Here is a 19,769-nt window from a genome sequence, read left to right on the forward strand (position 1 = left end):
TGCTCTTCTCTTGCAGACTGATGTACAGAACTCCATATGTTAACCAGAAAGATCTAAGAGTTATGTTTCATGTTGTCAGTGTTTAGAGATGTCAGGGGCATTAGTATGATTCAGCTGCCTAACGTTACTATCAAAAGTTCATCACAAATTCTTTTAATTTAAGACAGCATTCCAGGAATCAAAATCTACAGATACTACATTGTGTGCCCTGATTAAGATTAGCTTATAATTTTAACTCAAGAGAAATGTCAGATGTACTGTATGTCCTGCTCATATCTTTTACTGTATTTGTGTGTTTCTTTATGTAAACTGTTGTAGAGTTAGCTACCGTATATGTTGTATCAAACCCCATGTGTATCTAAAAATCTATCCCACAACATTTTACAGAAAGTTCTCAATGAAGTTCAAATTCATCCATTCAGTTTCTTGGCCAGAAGGAAATAGGCTTCTTTAGTGATTGTGTAAGTGGTATATTCCAAAATGTATTATAAGATTCAACATATTTTTAACTTGATCAAGTGCACAAAAATTGGCAAAAAGATGGTTCTGAATAGAGGATATGAATTATTAAATCCAAATTATATTTTTTGTACTTGTGTACCGACACAGAACACAAGTACATAAGTAATGGGACTTTTATCATGCTATCACAATGCACATTTTGACTCTTATCCACTTTGCAGATACTTATGATGTTGATTCCTCTCTTTGTGCTTTCTACAATCAGCAACATTAATAATGTCCTTTCTTTTTATTTCTTTTTTTTTTAAAGAACCGCCCTGTTGTGAGCAGGTGTATGTTTTTTTCTTAGTGTATTAAAGGGTGTTGCACATTACTGAAACAAGTTAGTAGGTCTTGGCATTGAAATAACTATTAATACTTTGATTTTCCCCAGTGATATATATCTTCTTTTTTATCATTGAGTTGATTTTGCATTTCTACATATGAACTGGAAATTGGAATAACTAATGAATAACTAATGTTCCTTAAATTGAACTGTTGTGTGATATTTTCATGTAATATGATTCTGGCATCTTAATATGATTCTCTTCTATTAATGGAAAATAATAATCAAATTTTAACCTAAGACCATGGCCTGTAGGAATACAGTGTAAATAGAAGAATACTTATATCCCATGCAAGCTCTTGTTTACCCACTTAAAATGAAATTGTATTCCTATAAATACAGTCATTGGATTCATGCCAGACTGTGTTGCTTAAGGTTTGTTCCTAAACATACAGTGAAATGTTCTAGAGCACGGGTGTCAAACTTGCCACATCATGTGACGTGTCACGAAATATAGCCACTTTTTTTGCATTGGCAGAGCTGGGGTGGGCGCGGCCTCCGTATGATGCAGCGGCCCACAGGCTGGCAGTTTGACACCCCTGTTCTAAAGTAAAAGCATAGGATTTCCTTTGGATTAGAAATTTACTAGATTCTTTTTCAGGATTTGACTTTAAACACATTTATGATTCATTGTCTCCCACCTTTAAAGTATAAAACGTGCATATTTATTTGCCTCAGCCAAGTAAGGCTGATAATGCCAAGAATATTTATAATTAAAGAAAGGAAATGAGTGTGTTGTTAAAAAGCATTTGATTGCTTCTTTGCAAGCAATCAAACTATGTATAAGATGTTTTGGTAATACTATGAGGAGTTTAAGCTAATCATTAATTTCAGTCGTCTGTTGCTCTTCCTGTGAATAGGACATTCCTTGATTAAAAGGTTCACTTAATAAAATGGTGATCAAGTCTCCATGTAAAACTCTCTAATGAAGATTCATTCATTCATTAAAGATTCATTAAAGTTGGGGGAAAGGGCCGTACTAGGCATTCAGAAAAAATGTTACAAAATGGGCATATAGTTTCTTAATTAAATGTTTTACAAAGAATGCCTGAGATATTTTCTTTTCTGATATGTCAAATTCTGCTGGAAAAAAGTTTGACTCTGGTAAAGTTTATTCATTTTTTATGATGTTTTCAATTAGGAGTATATGATTATTCTTCCTACGATTGTTTTATCATTCTTATCTTTATTTTTTCATATAGACAAATGCAGTAAAAGAACCTGTATTTTAGACTCCAAATGCTTTTATTCTCTGGCCATTAGGAGCCATTATACCATATTGCAGTAACAGTATTAAGATCCTGCAAGATCTTGCTGCATCTAAAATTAGTAACACAATCTTTAAATATAGAAATTATTCACCTAGCATAATGGATGTCGTATAATCTCTTTTTTAAATTTTTCTTCTACTTGAACCAGCCCTTTCTTTTTTATAACATACTATGGCACCACAAAGATTATATTGTTCTAGTAGTTCTTGGCTTACAACAGTTTGTTTAGTGACCAAAGTTACACAGGCACTGAAAAAAGTGACCAATGACCATTTTTCACAGTTACGACTTTTGCAGCATCCCCAGGGTCACCTGATCAAAATTCAGATACTTGTCAACTGGTTCATATTTATGGCTGTTGTTGTGTCCCAAGGTCACGTAATAACCTTTTGCAACCTTCTGAAAGCAAAGTCAATGGGGAAGCCAGATTCATTTAACAACCAGGTTGCTAAATTGTTGAACCCCGTGGGCCCGACACTCCGTGGGGGGGACAACCACACGTGTCGGCCCTGTGTCTGCCACTCACCTAGCCTCAGGTGCTCTGGGTCCTGCTCCTGGGTCGTCGTCTCGCCTGTCTGTCCTCTGTGCTGCTGCAGGCTCTTCCGGTTCCCTTCTCCCGGCAGCCGGTCACCATCCGCCCCCAGTGCCCGCACCTGCGCAGATGGGCCTTCCAGCTGGGCCTGCCAACACTCAGCTGGCTTCTCTGACCTCCACCGCTTGCCAGCTGCCTGCGCAGATGGGGTCTCCGGTTGGATGTGCCGATTCCCAGCCGGACCCGTCGTTTTCGACCACTTGCCAGCCGGTGCCGGGCATGCTGGTAGCCGCGGTTCCACAAACGGACCCTCTGGCCGAACTGATGGTGACTGGGTTCTTGGTTGCCGGTGGGCTGCTTTCTAGGTCCCTGGCTGACACAGCTATATCGCGGGACCCTCCTGGTCGGGTTGCTGCTGGGTGACTGTTAGGCGGTGAGGCCCAGGGTGCTTCGGGACTCGGGGGGGCTTCCTTGGGCTGTGGGGTGTCCAGTGTGGTCGGCTATGGTGGGAGTGAGTGTTTGGGAATAAGGGTGGGGCTTACCTGGGATGCTTACCTTGTTGGGAACAGCATGCCGAAGAGGTGGACAAATGCACGGGCGTGGACATGCAAATGGAACTAAAGGGGAGGGGTGAAGTATATACACGTGTGGATGGATGTTGGCTTGTGAAGGGGGGCGGGGTTTCTGTGCCTGTTGGCTATATATGTGCGTTGGACGCGTATTGCTGCCAACGCTGACTTTGTCTCTGAAGCTGAATAAAAGCGTTCTTTGAGTTGTCACCCGTTCCTGCTGGTTGTTGTGAGTATCTTCCTACACATGGACGGGGCTTGACAGTAAGTCAGCGTTCCTTTAATTCCTTTTCTTCTGCTGTGTACCTCTACCCGACCTATCGTTTGGGCTTGGGCATGGCAGAGGGAATGCAGGGGGCTGCCCCAGTGGCTGATGGGTAAGAGCCGGCTGGTGCTGTAGCACCTCTTGAGGTGGTGGGACTGGAAGAGACCCAACCGGTGGTGAGGCCCAAGGTTCGGGACCCTCTGGTGGCCACCGTGGATGAATCCCAAGAGGCAGGAGACCAGGTCCATGGAGGGGAATGGTGGTTTAGTCCTGCTCTGGGCCGCATGGACCTCAGCCAGTGACAGACAACATGGCCAAGAGGTCCACTGATCGAATGGAGGGAGCGGTGTCTGACGGACGATGACAGGGAAGAATGGAGTTACTCCACAGCGCTGGGCAGCCAGACGATGGACATACTCCAGGACAGGTTTGGGGAGTTTGGCTGTCAGGAGCCCCCGCCATGGTCGACTGCAGAGCCTGAACATGATGCAGGATGATGGTCACATGCTGGAATCCAGTCCGTGTGATCAGGACAGTCCCGTTTCTGGCTGGCCAGTCCAAGGCTCCGGGGTCCACCCGGCCAGAGTGCATCCCAAGGGAAGGGTTCTGTAGTGCAACCCCCGGCAGCAACAGCACAGGGCGATCCGGATGCCTGGATGATGACGGACGGAGGCCCCACCCGGCAGACAGAAAGACCAGCCGGTGCCTTGGGTTGGCAGGCAGCCGGTCCCCAGTGATATGGGACCAATATGAGAGGGCCAAGCCCACAGATGGGGCCTTGGGGGACAGGTGTGGTTTGGGCCCCACCACCACTGCCGGTGACATATGATGGGCACCCCGACCGCTTGGCAATGTTCCTGGGCCACGCCATAAGCCATTTGGATAGGTATGCCCCAGCTTACCCATCTCAGTGGGCGATGGTGGTGGCAGTAACAGCGGGCTTGCAGAGTGAGGCCACAGCCTGGGCTGCTGACTTGTACAGTGACCATGCCAGAGAGCTGGGGGACATTGGCCTCTTTTTGGAGGCGCTGCGAGCCCAGTTTGAGGACGTCTCCCGGGTTCAACGAACCGAAGCCAAGGTGTTGGGTCTTCGACAGCACAGCATACCTGCAGTGGAATACATCCGTGAGTTCTGCCGGGTAGCCAGTAAACTACGCTTATGGCCGGAGCATCTACTAGTGCATCATTTCAGGGCAGGGCTTGACGGGGCTCTTCGCAGGGCATGCGTCGTCCATGGCATTCTGAACAGGCTGCAGGAGTGGTTCTGGGTGGCTGTTGAGTTGGACGTGGGACTACAGGAATTCCGGGAAAGGACAGAGGGCGCGCCTGGAAGCCATAGAGCCATCGAAAAGGCAAGGAAGGGGGAACACAAACCCTCAGCTGTGATAATGAAGCCTCCCATTCTGGTGCCTCGACCAACGATCTGGTGTTTCCGGTGCGACCAGCCGGGACACCGGGTGGTGGAGTGTCTGGTCCCAGCACCCCGAGTGGTCCCAACCAACCTCCCAACATGTGGTGCTATGCCCAGGAGGGCCGTGGAGCGCTCGCAAGCCGCACACCAGCTGTCAGGCAAAGCGCCTAGGAAGACACCCTCAACGGGGATGGAGATGCTGACAGCCGTCGGACCTGTGCTCTACGACAATGCTGAAGAGCAGGAGTAGGATCCCATGGTGAGTGCGCCGGTGTGTCCCTTTGCGATCCCAGTGGTGTTAGTGAGTCCACAGACAGGGCGTAAGAGGGAGTACCGGGCGTTAATTGACTCGGGAAGCACCTGTTGTCTTATCAGCCAGGCAGTGGTGTCTGAGGTGGGTGCTAAGTTAGAGCAGTTGGCCACCCCACTTAGGTTCCAGCAGGTGGACGGGTCCCTTCTGGGGAGGGTGCCCGTGACCCATGTGACAGAACCCATCCGACTGGAGATGGGTGAGCATTGGGAGACCTTGCGTTTCATTATGGTGCCCTCCATGACCGAGGCGGTGATCCTAGGGCTCACCTGGCTGGACAAATGGGGCCCGATGATTTGGTGGGAGGGGGGTTACTGTCATCTCCGCCTTGGGATGGGACCCCAGCCCCCGAGTCACACCCTTGCAGGGCCAGAGGGGATGGTTGGGGAGGAGAAAGCCTGTGTAGCGGAGCCCGGGCAGGAGTTACAGGTGCCACGGGTATACTCCAACTTGGCCGATGTCTTCAACGAGCAAGAGTGCGATGTCCTGCCACCTCACTGACCAATGGACTGTGCTATCAAACTGGAACCAGGGGTTAAACTGCCCAAGCCCTGTATGTATGCCATGACGCCATGGGAGATGCAGGAACTAAGATGATACATCAATAAGAACTTAGAAAGGGGTTTTATCTTGTGAAAGGGGGCGGAGTTTCTGTGCCTGTTGGCTATATATGTGCGTTGGACGCGTATTGCTGCCAATGCTGACTTTGTCTCTGTTTGAAGCTGAATAAAAGCGTTCTTTGAGTTCCTGCTGGTTGTTGTGAGTATCTTCCTACACGCGGACGGGGCTTGACAAATTATCAACTGCAGTGATTCACTTAACAACTGAGGCAAGAAAGTTCATAAAATGGGGTAAAGCTCACTTAACAACAGAAATTTTGGGCTCAATTGTGGACATAAGTTGAGGACTACCTATATACAATCCTCATCCATCCATCCATCCATCCACCACCAATATCACTGATATAGAGACACTGGGCAGCTTAAAAATAATTATAGTTCCATTCTAACGTTAAATTATAGGCAAGAAAAACCAAATGCCCAGGTACAGTATAGGTGGTACCTTGCTCAATGGTAGTAACTGTGACAGGGATCTTGGAGTCCTAGTGGACAATCACTTAAATATGAGCCAGTAGTGTGCTGCAGCTGCCAAAAAAGCCAACACAATGCTCGGCTGCATTAACAGAGGGATAGAATCAACATCACGTGAAGTGTTAATACCACTTTATAACGCCTTGGTAAGGCCACACTGGGAATACTGCATCCAGTTTTGGTCCCCACGATATAAAAAAGATGTTGAGACTCTAGAAAGAGTACAGAGAAGAGCAATAAAGATGATTAGGGGACTGGAGGCTAAAACATATAAGGAACGGTTGCTGGAATTGGGTATGTGTAGTTTAAGGAAGAGAAGGGTGAGGGGTGACATGATAGCAGTGTTCCAATATCTCAGGGGCCGCCACAAAGAAGAGGGAGCCAAGCTGTTCTCCAAAGCGCCCGAAGGCAGGACAAGAAGCAACGGATGGAAACTAATCAAGGAGAGAAGCAACCTAGAACTAAGGAGAAACTTCCTGACAGTTAGAACAATTAATCAGTGGAACAACCTGCCTCCAGAAGTATTTAAGAAGAGACTGGACAACCATTTGTCTGAAATGCTATAGGGTTTCCTGCCTGAGCAGGGATTTGGACTAGAAGACATCATCATCATCATCATCATCATCATTATTATTATTATTATTATTATTATTATTATTATTATTATTATTATTATTATTATTATTATTTTGAATGGGAGAAACAATGTGATCATTTTCCCCCATTTGGTAGTATGAATGCCTTTTATAAAGTATTTAGAAATAGAAACCAAGCCTCCTATCTTAACCATATTTAAATAGTGGAAATAAGCTGATATTGCAACCTTCTACATATTCTTTGAAGTCTATTAAGGTCTTTGTCCAATCTTTTTCAGCAACCTATAAAAGTATATTCTTTTTAATATATGTAAGTATGTGTGTATATATCGGTATATATGTGTTTGCATAATTAGTAAACTGCAAGATATGTATTGTGTCTATACAGTTATAAAGTAACTGTTAGTAAATCAAAAAGAGGTATTTGTATTATTCTAAATAATGTATCAATATTTTAAAAATAGACTCCATCACAACAAAGCAGCATTTTAGACAATGGACAGGAAGATATTTCTACTGGCAGCCAATGGAATCCATATCCCCTTGGAAGGCGAGATGTACCACCAGAAACTGTTGCTAAAAAGGTAACATACATCACAAGCACTGAATGCTGAAATAATGTAAATATACTAAACTAAATCTGATACTTGCCAATGTTCTCAAAGTTATGAACGAGAATCTAGGAACTGACCATAGTTTTATGGGGGGGGGGGTTATACTGCACATTTTTCAGTTGGATTTAAACATGGTTAAATATTATATTGTCACTTATATTAATTCCATCTTGGCCATGGTTTGAAAGTTGAATTCAAACATGATGAATGAGTTCAAATTAAAGTTTTTAGCATTAATCTAATCCTGATACAATAGGCACACTAAGCTGAATCTGTAGAATACCACAAAACAATACGATAGCCAACTTAGGTGGCTTGCAGAGTACACTGGATAAATTGTTAAGGAGATATCTGTCAAGGACCGGTCATGTTACCTCCACATTAGGAATAGTATGTCTCCAAATAGAAGTTGCAAGGCAACAGTGATAGGAGAAAGGTAAGTGTCCATTTTCTGCTTTCAAGGAGTGACTTTGACAAAAAGATGCTGGAGGAGGATGTGTCTTGTGTAATCTAATGCATATTCCTGTGTACTGATGTGAAATGGGAAAGTACATTTAAAGAAAGAGATTTGGAAAGAAAGCTGACAATTTGTTTCATCCCTTTCTAATTTCATAATCAATCATAAGCATTACTTGTATTTACATTTTTATTTATGCTGTTGATTAATGTATTAGTCCCATGGCACAATTTATTTAACATACAGTATTCGACAATAATTTGAAATGTGTTGTCAATTAAAGAGGGCATGTTTGCACATAGAGGTTGGTAAGAAAATACGGGCATTATAAATAAGATCAGTGGAAACAATAGAAGGTATTGTTTCCATCAGACTATTTCACTTTGTTTTTCCGGGGAAAAAGAATTTTATATCATTTATCCAGTAAATTCTATCAGGATAATTAAAGTAAGAGAAAGTTCTGCAAAACAAATTATTAAACAGATGAGAAAATGAATTTAAATTATTTACCCATCATTATCAGTTGAGAGTTTTTGAGCATGAAACATTAGCAGAGCTTGTCTCTTCTCATTGCATTTGACCCAGACTAACCTATTTTTGCTTTACCAGCTAAAAATTTCAAATGTATAATCATCTGACTTCAAAGTCTTTTTAAAAGGTTAAACGTAGAATGCACACTAAAAACAAATTAAAATTCCTAGTAATTCAACTGATTTTCCAGAATTTACATTGTACATATATGAGGCTTCAAATTTTAAAATCAGAATTTCATAATAAAATTTTTATATATTATGAATTATCTTTATAAAATCCTGGTTTCCAGACTTGCAGCACCATATATGAGTATTGCATGACATAATTCACGAAAAGTAAAATGATCCTAATTCTATTGATCTGTGTGATATAAAAGGCAGTCCTTGTTTACCAACTGCTTGTTCAATGTGTGCTCAAAGTTAGAATGTCCCCAGGTAGTAGGTTTATGATTACTCTTTGAATTTGTAGCCATTGCATCTATCACAATTCGGGCTCTTGGCAACTGGTGCATGTTTACAATGGTCACATTTACAATAGTCACAGCATCCCACAGTCATGTGATCGCCATTTATGGCCCTTACAGCCATTAATAGGGAAGCTGGCAGGAAATTGCAAGTCACAGTCACATGACCTCACACTAACATTTACATGGGACACCGGTAAAAATATCACTTTTCTTGGGGAAAAAATAAGTAAAAACAGCAGTGCTTCCGGTTTATTCACTGCTCACTTAGTTTCAAGTGTAGTTGAAAATTTTTTAAATGAATAAATGCATGACACTATTTTTAATTATAGCTACTTGCAACTAGAGTTAACCCTTGAGCTTTGGAGAGACTAAGATAATGTTGGTGTTACTATAAAAGTTTATGTATTGCTTTTTGTGATTGTATCCATTACTGGTCTAATGGATTGATATTATACACAGGCAGGTAGCCATATTCAGACTCTGATGGGATCACAAAGTCTACAGCATCGTAGTCGAGAGCAGCCATACGAGGGCAACATGAACAAAGTAACAATCCAGCAGTATCAGCCACCGTTGCCAATACAGGTCCCTTCTCAGAGCTCTCGGGCACCACAAGCAGGAAGGTGTGTCATCCAAACAAAAGGGCAGAGGAGTATGGATGGTTATCCAGAACAGGTGAGCATGTCGCAGAATGTCATGTGGGTAAAAGTTGTTAAAAGAATTTGAGGGAAGGTCAACGTGATACCATATCACACTGCAGTGGTTTCACACCAAGCGTCTGGTTGAGGAAGTAATCTTTGTCAAGCTTGCTTTAACAAGAAACTTATAATTGGGTAGTAAATGTGGCCTTTTTTTCAGCTTGTGAGCATAGAAGCAAAAAAAAATATATCTAGTTCCATGTGTGCATCAATACTGAATCAATCAGATTTCTAATTTTAAGAAATACAAGGTTAACACTGTACACACTGTGCAAGCACAGTTTCTTATTGGAATGTGTAAACATCAGAAATCTAGAATATTTTTTGCAATTCTGGTAGGGTTTTGCATATTCCGAAGTAAATGCTCCAAACCAGGACACCTTCTAGTTCAGAAGATTATTATTTTATTATAATTATTTTATTATAATTATAATTTTATTAATTTATTATGGGCACTGTTTAATTACTTTTTAATAATTTTTAATTTTTGTAACTTGTTTTTATGTATTGCCCTGTTAACCGCCCTGAGTCCTTCGGGAGAAGGGCGGTATATAAATTAAATTAATAAATAAATAAATAAAATTTTTTCTGGAAATGACTGAACCTCAAAAGAGAAAAACCCAGGAACAGGTTTTGAAATGCTTCATTAGGGAAAGGAATGTTTCAGAGTTTTAAGAATGCTGAGTTTTGCAGTTCCTTTGCTCCTAATGGCTAAGATTTTGGGATTTCTGTACATTGTACCTATTTCTAGCTTTCATTAAAGAAATAAGGTTAATGAAATATATACATAGCAATGCGAAGTATTACTCTGGGAATAATATTTTCTGAAATGATGAATAAAAGTCACCAAAATCAGTCTTAATAAAATAACAGTAATTACAGCACAGTAAGTGGAGCGCTTATATTTATTATCGACATCATACAAGAATACAGTCATAATTCTGTGTCTTTTATATATAGTTTTGTGTAAGGATAGAGAAGAATCCAGGACTTGGATTTAGTATCAGTGGAGGAATAAGCGGCCAAGGAAATCCATTCAAACCTTCTGATAAGGTAATATATTGCATTTTCACAAATGTAAGAGTTTTAAATCTTTAATAGGACATTTTGAATTTGAAACATACAACCCCTGGGTGAAGTAATTAACTGCAATTTCTTTATGGTTAATCTGTTTTTAATAATTTCACATCTTTTCTTCCCAAATGTGCTTGGTTCTTTAGCTATTGTCTTTTATTCAATTAGGCATTTAAAATCTTGTTGAAAGGGGTATTGCATGCATGCATACATACATACATAATGTTTATTTGATGCATTTGTAACATTGTATTAAGAAGAGTGCTTGCATTTATCCACTAGTAGAATTTAAACAAATAGGAAATTCCATATCTTAATGTACATTCTACAGCAGACATGTCAAACACAAGGCCCGGGGGCCGGATCCGGCCCGTGAAGTGGTTTCATGCGGCCCGCGAAGCCATCCTGGAAACAGTGAGGGAACAGCCCCCACTGCCGTGGCCCTGGCCCAGAGACCCTCCTCCTGCCACAGACCCTCAGATCTGTCCCACTCCTGACCAGGCCCCCATAGGCACCCTTGATGTGAATGATGTAGAGCTGGCCAGGCCCACCCAGTAGGCTACACCCACTCTAGCCACGCCCACCCAGTAGGCCACGCCCACCCAGGCCGTACCCACCTGGCCCCCTGAGGGCAACCGCAATGCTGATGCGGCCCTCAATGAAATTGAGTTTGACACCCCTGTTCTACAGCAATGAGACAGTAGTGTGATAGACATTTCAATATGTATTTCCAGTTCCCATGAAACCTAGGAAACATTTTTGTAGCAAATAAGATTTTGGTTTATAAGAAAGATTTGGTCTGTTCTTTGCTAACATTGTACATGTCAAGTGCAGGAAAATCAGGAAGTCCAGGCAATTCAAATGAATATAAAGTTTTATTGCAAGCTGACGCTTTCTACAAGAATGTGAACTACTAACGATCAGAGCAAATTGGCTATAGTCAGTGGAATTCAAGGTGGGCTGGACTTAGATCTCCTGTGGGTGCAAAGGGACTCAAGCGGGATGATGCATTTTGACCCCTGGCTCAACCTAGTCATCTCGTACAGTACATTCAATAGATACTGTCCAAAATTTTGTTTCTTCCACATGTTAATTCAATTTAATATTTTAAAAAAATATTTGCAGATACTATTTTGTTTTATAGCAAAAGATACTATGCAGGATAATACAGTACCAGATGATATTATATAAATCTATAAGTTTCATTTTGTGAGAGACTGAGTAAGAGGTCTCAACACAGAAAACATACCTTTGTATGAGAGTTTCAGAGGTTGTGACTTCCAATCCAATAAAATGGTAGGCTAACATGTACACTGAACAACAGCTCTAAAGCTTATGGAGAACTTACAAATCAGCAAAAATATTGCTTACCATCATTGGAATAATCATTTTTAGTATTACGAAAGTCACTGATTTAATCTATGCAGAAATCTTTAGTGAGTTCTCAGTTCTCTAATCTCTTTTGCTTTTGACTTGTAGGGTATCTTTGTTACTAGGGTTCAGCCTGATGGACCAGCATCTAACCTGCTTCAGCCTGGTGATAAGATTATTCAGGTAAATGAGCACTGTTACTTAATGAAAGCATGGTTTCACTGCAGATATCCTTGGTCATCTGCATGCCGTCATATTCCACTTTTCTCTGCCTGCCCAAAATAAGTTTCAAATGGTCTGAGACTGAGATTCCAGTGCTAAAATGCTGGCAATCTGCACAGAATTGCTACTCTCACAAATAGACATGGATTTGTTGTTGGCTAAGTGTGAAGAAGAAAGAGAAAGCAGCTTGTCTGAAGGAGATAGTATGTTCTGAATAGTAAAAGTCAATATTAACATGATGTTTGCCCAATATTGACCTAGGGCAGGGGTAGGCAACCTCGGCTCTTTTATGACTCATGGACTTCAACTCCCAGAATTCCTGAGTCAGCTGATTCAGGAATTTTGGGAGTTGAAGTCCATGAGTCATAAAAGACCTGAGGTTGCCTACCCGTGACCTAGGGCCTATATTATTTACTTATAGAACTTGGTATTTTATTCCTGAATGTGAAGCTGGCTGAAGAGACACCTACGTATAACTTTTTTTTAAAAAAAAGAGGTCTCAAAAAAATCCCTTTTGTGTGTGCGTGTGTGTGTGTATTAGCTGACTGTCCAGTAATAGAACCAAATATTTTTTAGGAAAGGATTTGATTTACCCTGTAAGGTATAATAATGAGATTCAGTGTAAACAAAAAAAAACCTGTTAGAATTGTATTAATTTTTATTTATCAGCTTATGTTATAAATATTTATGCTAGTACAGGGATAAATCCATTTTATTGTATGCAAAATACAATTGCCTTCAACTTCTGTTACGGGAGTTTACCATTCTAAACAAAGGAAGAATTTTTGATTATGTTTTCCCTTGGTAAAGCTTTTTGCCTACTTATTTTTTACTGTTGCTCTTCAGTATCACAGAACTGAAAGGTTTGAATAAGTAATTTTTATAAAATAAAAAAACCTTGTTCAGTTATCTGATTGAGTCTATTCCTCATGAAACTGTAGAAGTCCGGCCTGCACTCAAGATCTTCTCTGTTGTAATAACAATTTCATAAGACATTTAAGTGCACACTCAACCTGTGATTTTATACTTATACAGCCCTGTGTCAGCTCCTTAAAGGTTTGCACTATAAATGAATACCACTACCATGCAAACGTTAGGGCACAATTTTATTCAATGTTTAGGGCATAGTGCCATTCTGTATTTATATCAGAAAAGAGCTTAACATTTCTTAATCTGATTGGATCATTGACTCATAAAACTTGCTAAAAATTATTATGCATTTTGCAGTAAATAAGCAACTAATTAAAAACATTTCCAAATCAGGATTCTGGTATCTTCCACCTTTTATAAATTTTCAACTAATAAATGTGAAAGAATTGTCTTTTTTATATTGAGCTGGATAGATGTTAGACATGCTTGCTAAATTAATGTGCTTTTATTTAAGCCAATTAGTCATTATTTCCAAAGGATGCATGTTTAAGCTTAACTACCAAATAAATCAATAAGATTTATTTCCAAGTCAGCATTCTAACAGCACAGTAATGATACTGTTGTATTTAACAGTACTTGCTCAAGTAATGTAGGCTAAATTCAGACTGTAAAATATTCAAATTTGTAGTGAATTCTTTAGGTTTATGTGGCTTATGATGATCATCAACTGCAACTTTGATGAATTGGAACAAGAAGCACTAATCATTTTATTGAAGATGTTGATAGACAAGCAGATTTCTGTAGGATAGGTTTGGGATCCATTCTGTCAAGGTGTTTCACAGAAAGTATACAAGTAACTGATCTTATATCTACATATTGATGGTTATTGGTATGAAACTGGTTCACTTTTATATGTGGCATGTCTCTTTGTCAGTGGAAACATATTTTAAGGGAATAACAAAACTAAGCTTCTGTTGCACTTGCTTTTTAAACATGCTTATCATATATCATATATCCTACATACCTACACTCATTCCCTTTTTTATTATTCAAATGCAATCACTCTTTGAATACTTCTTTTCCTTCTCTTTGTGTCATTCATTCTCTTTCCCAGTTATTAGAGCAGTGTCCTACGTTGGCATCTACAGAGAAAAATAAATACATAAATCAATTTTAATAAATATGAGATACGAATTCATAATAAAAAATAAACTATGAAAACTTCAAAACTTATTTTCTACATTTGTCTAAGTTTTTTTTACTATTACCAGCATTGTCATACATGTTAGGCTTAGGTAAAGAGGTGATTTTATGAAACTTGGCATTTTGTGAACTTGGCCCCTTGATTACTACTAGAGCGGATCTAGAATACAGCAGTAGATATGTTGGTAAGTATACATATGTAAGCATATAAGTAGAAGAGGCCAGAATTTATAGGCAAAGGTAAAATTAAGGGGTTGCAGGAAGAGAAAGAAGTCGGTAGCTTAGGTTTTTCTGCTCTGCTATTTTTTTCCTTGTGTTAGACTATGGAATTCATTGCATTCTTTATATATTTAGTTTAATCCAAACTAAAGATAGATACAATTTTAGTTGTAAAATGGGGGTGACCAGTCTGTGAAGGCCAGATGGATCAAAACTTTGCAAGAAGAAGTTACTGTTTGTTTGTGGTTGGTCTAGCTTGATCTAACTTTGACTCTGCATGTGGTCTCTCACTAAGGGTCTGGAATTTGAAGATCGTCCTGGCCTTGTGGTTCCTGCTAGAACAGGAGGTAGAGTTCCTGACGAGGGGTTCCTTCACCCAGTTTTGGCTGGTGTGCCAATTGTTGGTCTTTTTGGACTAGGAGGCCATGACAATAGTGACTCGTGTCCTGATCACCTAATAGTTAGACCACCCCAGCCACTTAATACTGGATTGCCTTTTTAAGGTGACTTGGAAGCTAATATTTGTCCTGTCTGTTTATTTGCTAACTGGATGGTAGCAGATTTAACAATGTAATGGTCAGTCAGTCCTTCAAGATAGACCAGACTAGGAAACCAAAGTCACCAAGAGCAATATTACATTTATTTTAAAGTTATAATAACAGGTCCATGCAAGTCTGAGTGCCCCTCTCCCTCTCTTCCCTTACCCTTGTGTGAACTAGGGAGGAGCTTGTGAGAAGTTTACATTCATTAGAGTTCTAGGCCAGACTTGGGGATTTGGAATACCTGATGGGTTACCTTGGCAGTGAGTCTTCCTCCTGTTCGCCAAGGCCATATTCTCTCTCTTCTACATTAACACTAATGATAGTATTGGTACGTTGCTAATCTATTTGCTTCCAGGCCCATCTCAAAGTGCTGATGGTCATTGTTAAAACTCTCCATAGCTTGGCTCCTGGGTATTTACAGGATCATCTTCCTTGACAAGATTCAGCCCAGCTTGTGCATACTTTTGTGGGAGGCTATGCCAAAGATTCACATTGTACGAAAAGTGAGCAGAGTGGAATCTGAGGTCCTAAGGAAACAGAATGCCACTAATCTCTTTGCCTTTAGGAAGGCACCTAAGATCTTATTGTTCCACAGAGCATTTGAATGCTGGTAATGGAAAGGCAATTTGTTAGTTACTTAGCCACAGTTATGAGGTGATGCAGAGCAAAAGGCTATTTTCTTTTTGCCTACAGCATCATCACAATAGATGTGTGTTCTCTTTGTTTAATTGTTTGTCACCATTACATTGAGAGAGGTATGAAGAGAACATGTTTACTGCAGATTCAGAACAAGACCTTTATTTATCTCTAAGTGTAACATCCTGTCATATTTTTTTAAAAAAATCTAGGCAGTATATTGAAAATAAATGTTCAATCAAGACAGCTTGAAGGAAGATAATTGTAATGTTAGGAAGTTGAAATTATATCAACACCTTACCATAGATAAGGTAATTATGGAAATAATAGGATTTCTTAAGTATTTATTTATTTAATTTCTATCCTGCCACAGCACACAAAGACCCATATAAAGCATCCGTGGTAAAACTATCTCCATGTTATTAGTTGCTTACAGCTTGAAAGTAACTGTTCTGAAAAAAAGCATACTCGGCATGAATTTTCATTATATGTTTTTCAGGAGCTGTACTGATGACATTCAGTTAAGACCTAAATCATAGTGAATTCTGCCACCAAGTAAACTTAACCCATTTTAAAATATCAAGGGTCCTTTTGCAGATAATGTTAGACATTTGCAATTCCTTCTTGAACGTGCCTAGAGGAATTCTAGATTGAAAATGACTGCCAACTTGTACACTCTCTTCTTCACATCACATTGGGTCCTCAGGTTTGGCTTTGCTTTATTTATTTTTTTATACTTTAGGCTTGGTTTCCATGCTCATTTCTGACACGGTTAAGTCATTGTTAGAGCTTTTCTTTGCTAACCGAGCAATATGTGAGTTGTATGAGTGAGTGGACTTAAAAAACTATGTGTGTGCTCCCTTGCCAAAACGCAGCTAATAATTGTTGCTGAAATCTTATCAGTTAATGGATTTTGGCTAATAGACCTAACTTCCGCCAAAAACAAAAAGCCAGGTAAAGAATGTTGAATCAAGCAGGGCCCAGGAAAGAGAAGAAACGTTTCCAGTAGCATATCCTGTCTACTGAGTGAGTAGGTCAAGTGCTGAATTATTCTCAACCTGGCAGAGTGCAGTGCCTGTTTCCCTTTTTCTGAATACTGAAAGTTTCAGGTGAGTCTTTGCTCAGGATTTTGTCAGATTGAAAGAGGAGGAGAAAGGTCTTTTTTCGATGGTACATTTCTCCATTTAGAAGACGTATTCACAGTGATAAAGAATTGACATAAAATCTCCTATTGATTTTATACCAAAGTAAATGTAGAAATCGGTCCTCTTGTGTTAAGTGCTGCAGAGGGAGAGGCCTGGAGTGCAACTGGCGTGGAATCTTCAAACAAAGCAGGGCCAGAGCATTTTACTTCATTTATGGGCAACACATTCAGCATGCTTTAAAATACCTTTTATAGATGTTTTAATTATTGTTCGCAATCTATTTGGTTACATAAGAACCAGGGGGAATAATCATATTTAAATCTGTCAACTGATAATTAAAAGTTTGATTGAACGATAGTTCAATCTGTAGTTGTCACGGGTAGCCCTTGACTTACAACTATATTCGGGACCAGAATTTCAGTCACTAAGCAATGCAATTGTTAAGAGAGTCATCATGTGACCGAACCTGATTTTATGACCATTGCTACTGTAGTCATTAAGTTAATGACCACAGATATTAAGTGAATTACTGTGGTCATTAAGCGAACCCAGTTTGACTTTGCTTGTTGGAAGCCAACTGGGAAAGTTGCAAATCATGATTATGTGACTACGATGCTGTAAATGCAAGCTGGTTGTCAAGCTGCTGAATTGTGATCATGGGATAGTGGGATGGTCATAATATCAAGGATGGGCCATATGTCATTTTTTCTGAGGCTGTCATAATTTGGAATCAACATTAAACAAGTGGCTGTAAATCAAGGGTTACCGGTAAACTATAATGGATCATTCATACATGCATATTGTAACTGAACAATACACTTGATAAATATGCACGAATATAAGCTTGTCTTTATGCTAAGATTATAATAAGCCATCCATTAGGTACAGTTCACACAATGAATCAGCCCGCTAAGAGTCATTTGGACATGAACATTTACTCAGTAAACTTTTCATGCAAAATGGCTCACTGAGAGTTCCACAAATGGACACTATAAAATCTTATTTCATTATTGTTTACAATTTTTGAAATTGTTAGTTTGATATGTAATCTTACTGGAACTATAAACTTTTGTGGAATGTTTCTACTTACACTTTTCTAAGACAAATCTAACCAGATTTTCATAATTACTATTACCAATGTAGTTATATACAGATATGGGGACTATTTAATTAATATGTGTTGTGGTAGTAACCCTAACACCCTTCCAGTCTAAATTTGCCTAGTCCTAAATAAAATGAGGAAAGGGTATCAGCTACTTACTGTAATTGGTCCCCTAAAGCAAAATGGTTTCATCTGATTCCCAACGTCAGAAATAGGTTCAAACAGGAAAAAAGTGCTCAAAATAGGACTCCAGAAAGGATTCAAAAGTTGAAATTTGGCCCCTGAGATGTGTGGGCTGTGAACCTTTCCCTAGCCCATTGTATTTCTTGTGTAAGTAACTTGGGCAAAATGGTGTTTAAATTAAACAAACAACAGGCAAAAAAAACCAGGTCTGGAAACCAGGTACAGTAATTGGGCCTCAAATGCATTCCATTTTCACCATGGTAATTCGCATTCCCTTTATCCAGGGTGTAGGTGGGCAAAACAGAAATTATCCCATCTTAAAAGCACGTCTGTGTTGTGAAAAATGAGGTGTGACAGTTTCTCCCTAGCATATAGATGATGTTTCAGTCTTTCAATAGAAACTGCTTTCGTTTAATTACCAGTTATCAATAAATTGGGCGGTGGCAAAGTAGCCAAACCACAGCCACAATACTTTCCTTTTTCAGATTTCAGAAACTGGTTATTACCCTGACTTGTGGCCAACAAACCTGGGGTGGTTTCATGGTAAGTTCGGCAATGAATTCAAACCTAATAAGAATTGCTGTCAAACAAAATTAGCACTGAGGTTCTGAAATATATTTGTTCTTATTACAGATGGCCCGAATACACATGAAGGATTGGATTTTTCTTAAATCTCACTTGTTTGTCTCTAAGCCAATCCACTCCAAAGCATCATCAACACGCTTCAGTTAAGGAAGCTTAAAGTTTGCCTATACATTGTTTTACCTGCCTCATGCATTAACCGAACTTATCAACTGAGGACGTTTTTCAGACTACCTTCTGTTTAAAACAAACAAACAAAAGACAAATGAGTGAATAACTCCCATAATAGAAATAATGGAAGTTTTTTTCAAGTCAACATATTTTCAAGGATTAATTTTAGGGAAGTGGATTATGCGGTATATAAGGATCATACTCCGTTACTCAGACAACCAGCATGCAATTCTTATTAAAGACAATGGTGTAGGTTTATGTTTGAAGGAGATCGTATATGATCTGTTGGATCAGTATTATACCTCCATTTAAATTTTCATCTTGCACTTTAGCAAAACATGTTGCCATGAAAAATTATAAATGTCCATGACAATCGTGAGTTTGAAGTGAAGTGAAGTATCGCTGCAGGATGGAACCAAGCAACCCTGTTTGCCTTGGTTGCATATTTCCCATCCTCACATTCTGAAGTTTACTGTAATTCTAATTTATCTTATGTTACTAAGTTTTTGAGTGACCTACCATTTATAATTTAATTTTGCCCCCAAATGATCTTTTTTTTTCCTGCTTCCATTTGTGTCACCATCTGGGAGCATGTAGCGGGGATTCTTCACGCTTCCTCAGACTTTCCTGCAGTCTTTGTAGTCACTTGCCTCTTAAGGTTCAGGGGAAAGCTGTAAAAGAAGGAAGGCTGAAAGCTTGCTTACGGTAAAGTAAATCAACCAACATACCATGTGTTATCCATGCTGCATGTATAGGAATCACATACTGATCCTTTGATTAAACTCCTT

The 19,769-nt window shown here is 39.7% G+C and overlaps 1 protein-coding gene across 4 annotated transcripts in view; it reads left to right on the top strand.

The window, feature by feature from the left end:
* The window catches only part of LRRC7 (leucine rich repeat containing 7), a gene marked incomplete at both ends in the record, with an annotated part of 136,988 nt that overhangs the window by 110,988 nt on the left and 6,231 nt on the right, over window positions 1-19,769 (top strand). For 3 of the 4 annotated variants that reach the window (XM_083361113.1, XM_083361115.1, XM_083361114.1), the window contains 4 exons: window positions 7,357-7,476; window positions 9,423-9,638; window positions 10,622-10,714; window positions 12,215-12,289. In XM_083361113.1, the coding sequence (XP_083217239.1) occupies window positions 7,357-7,476; window positions 9,423-9,638; window positions 10,622-10,714; window positions 12,215-12,289 (504 nt within the window). The remainder of the gene's footprint in view (window positions 1-7,356; window positions 7,477-9,422; window positions 9,639-10,621; window positions 10,715-12,214; window positions 12,290-19,769) is intronic. The other variant, XM_083361116.1, reaches the window with a different exon arrangement.

This window comes from Vipera ursinii (assembly GCF_947247035.1).
Source record: "Vipera ursinii genome assembly, chromosome: 3".
Taxonomy (NCBI): Eukaryota; Metazoa; Chordata; class Lepidosauria; order Squamata; family Viperidae; genus Vipera; species Vipera ursinii.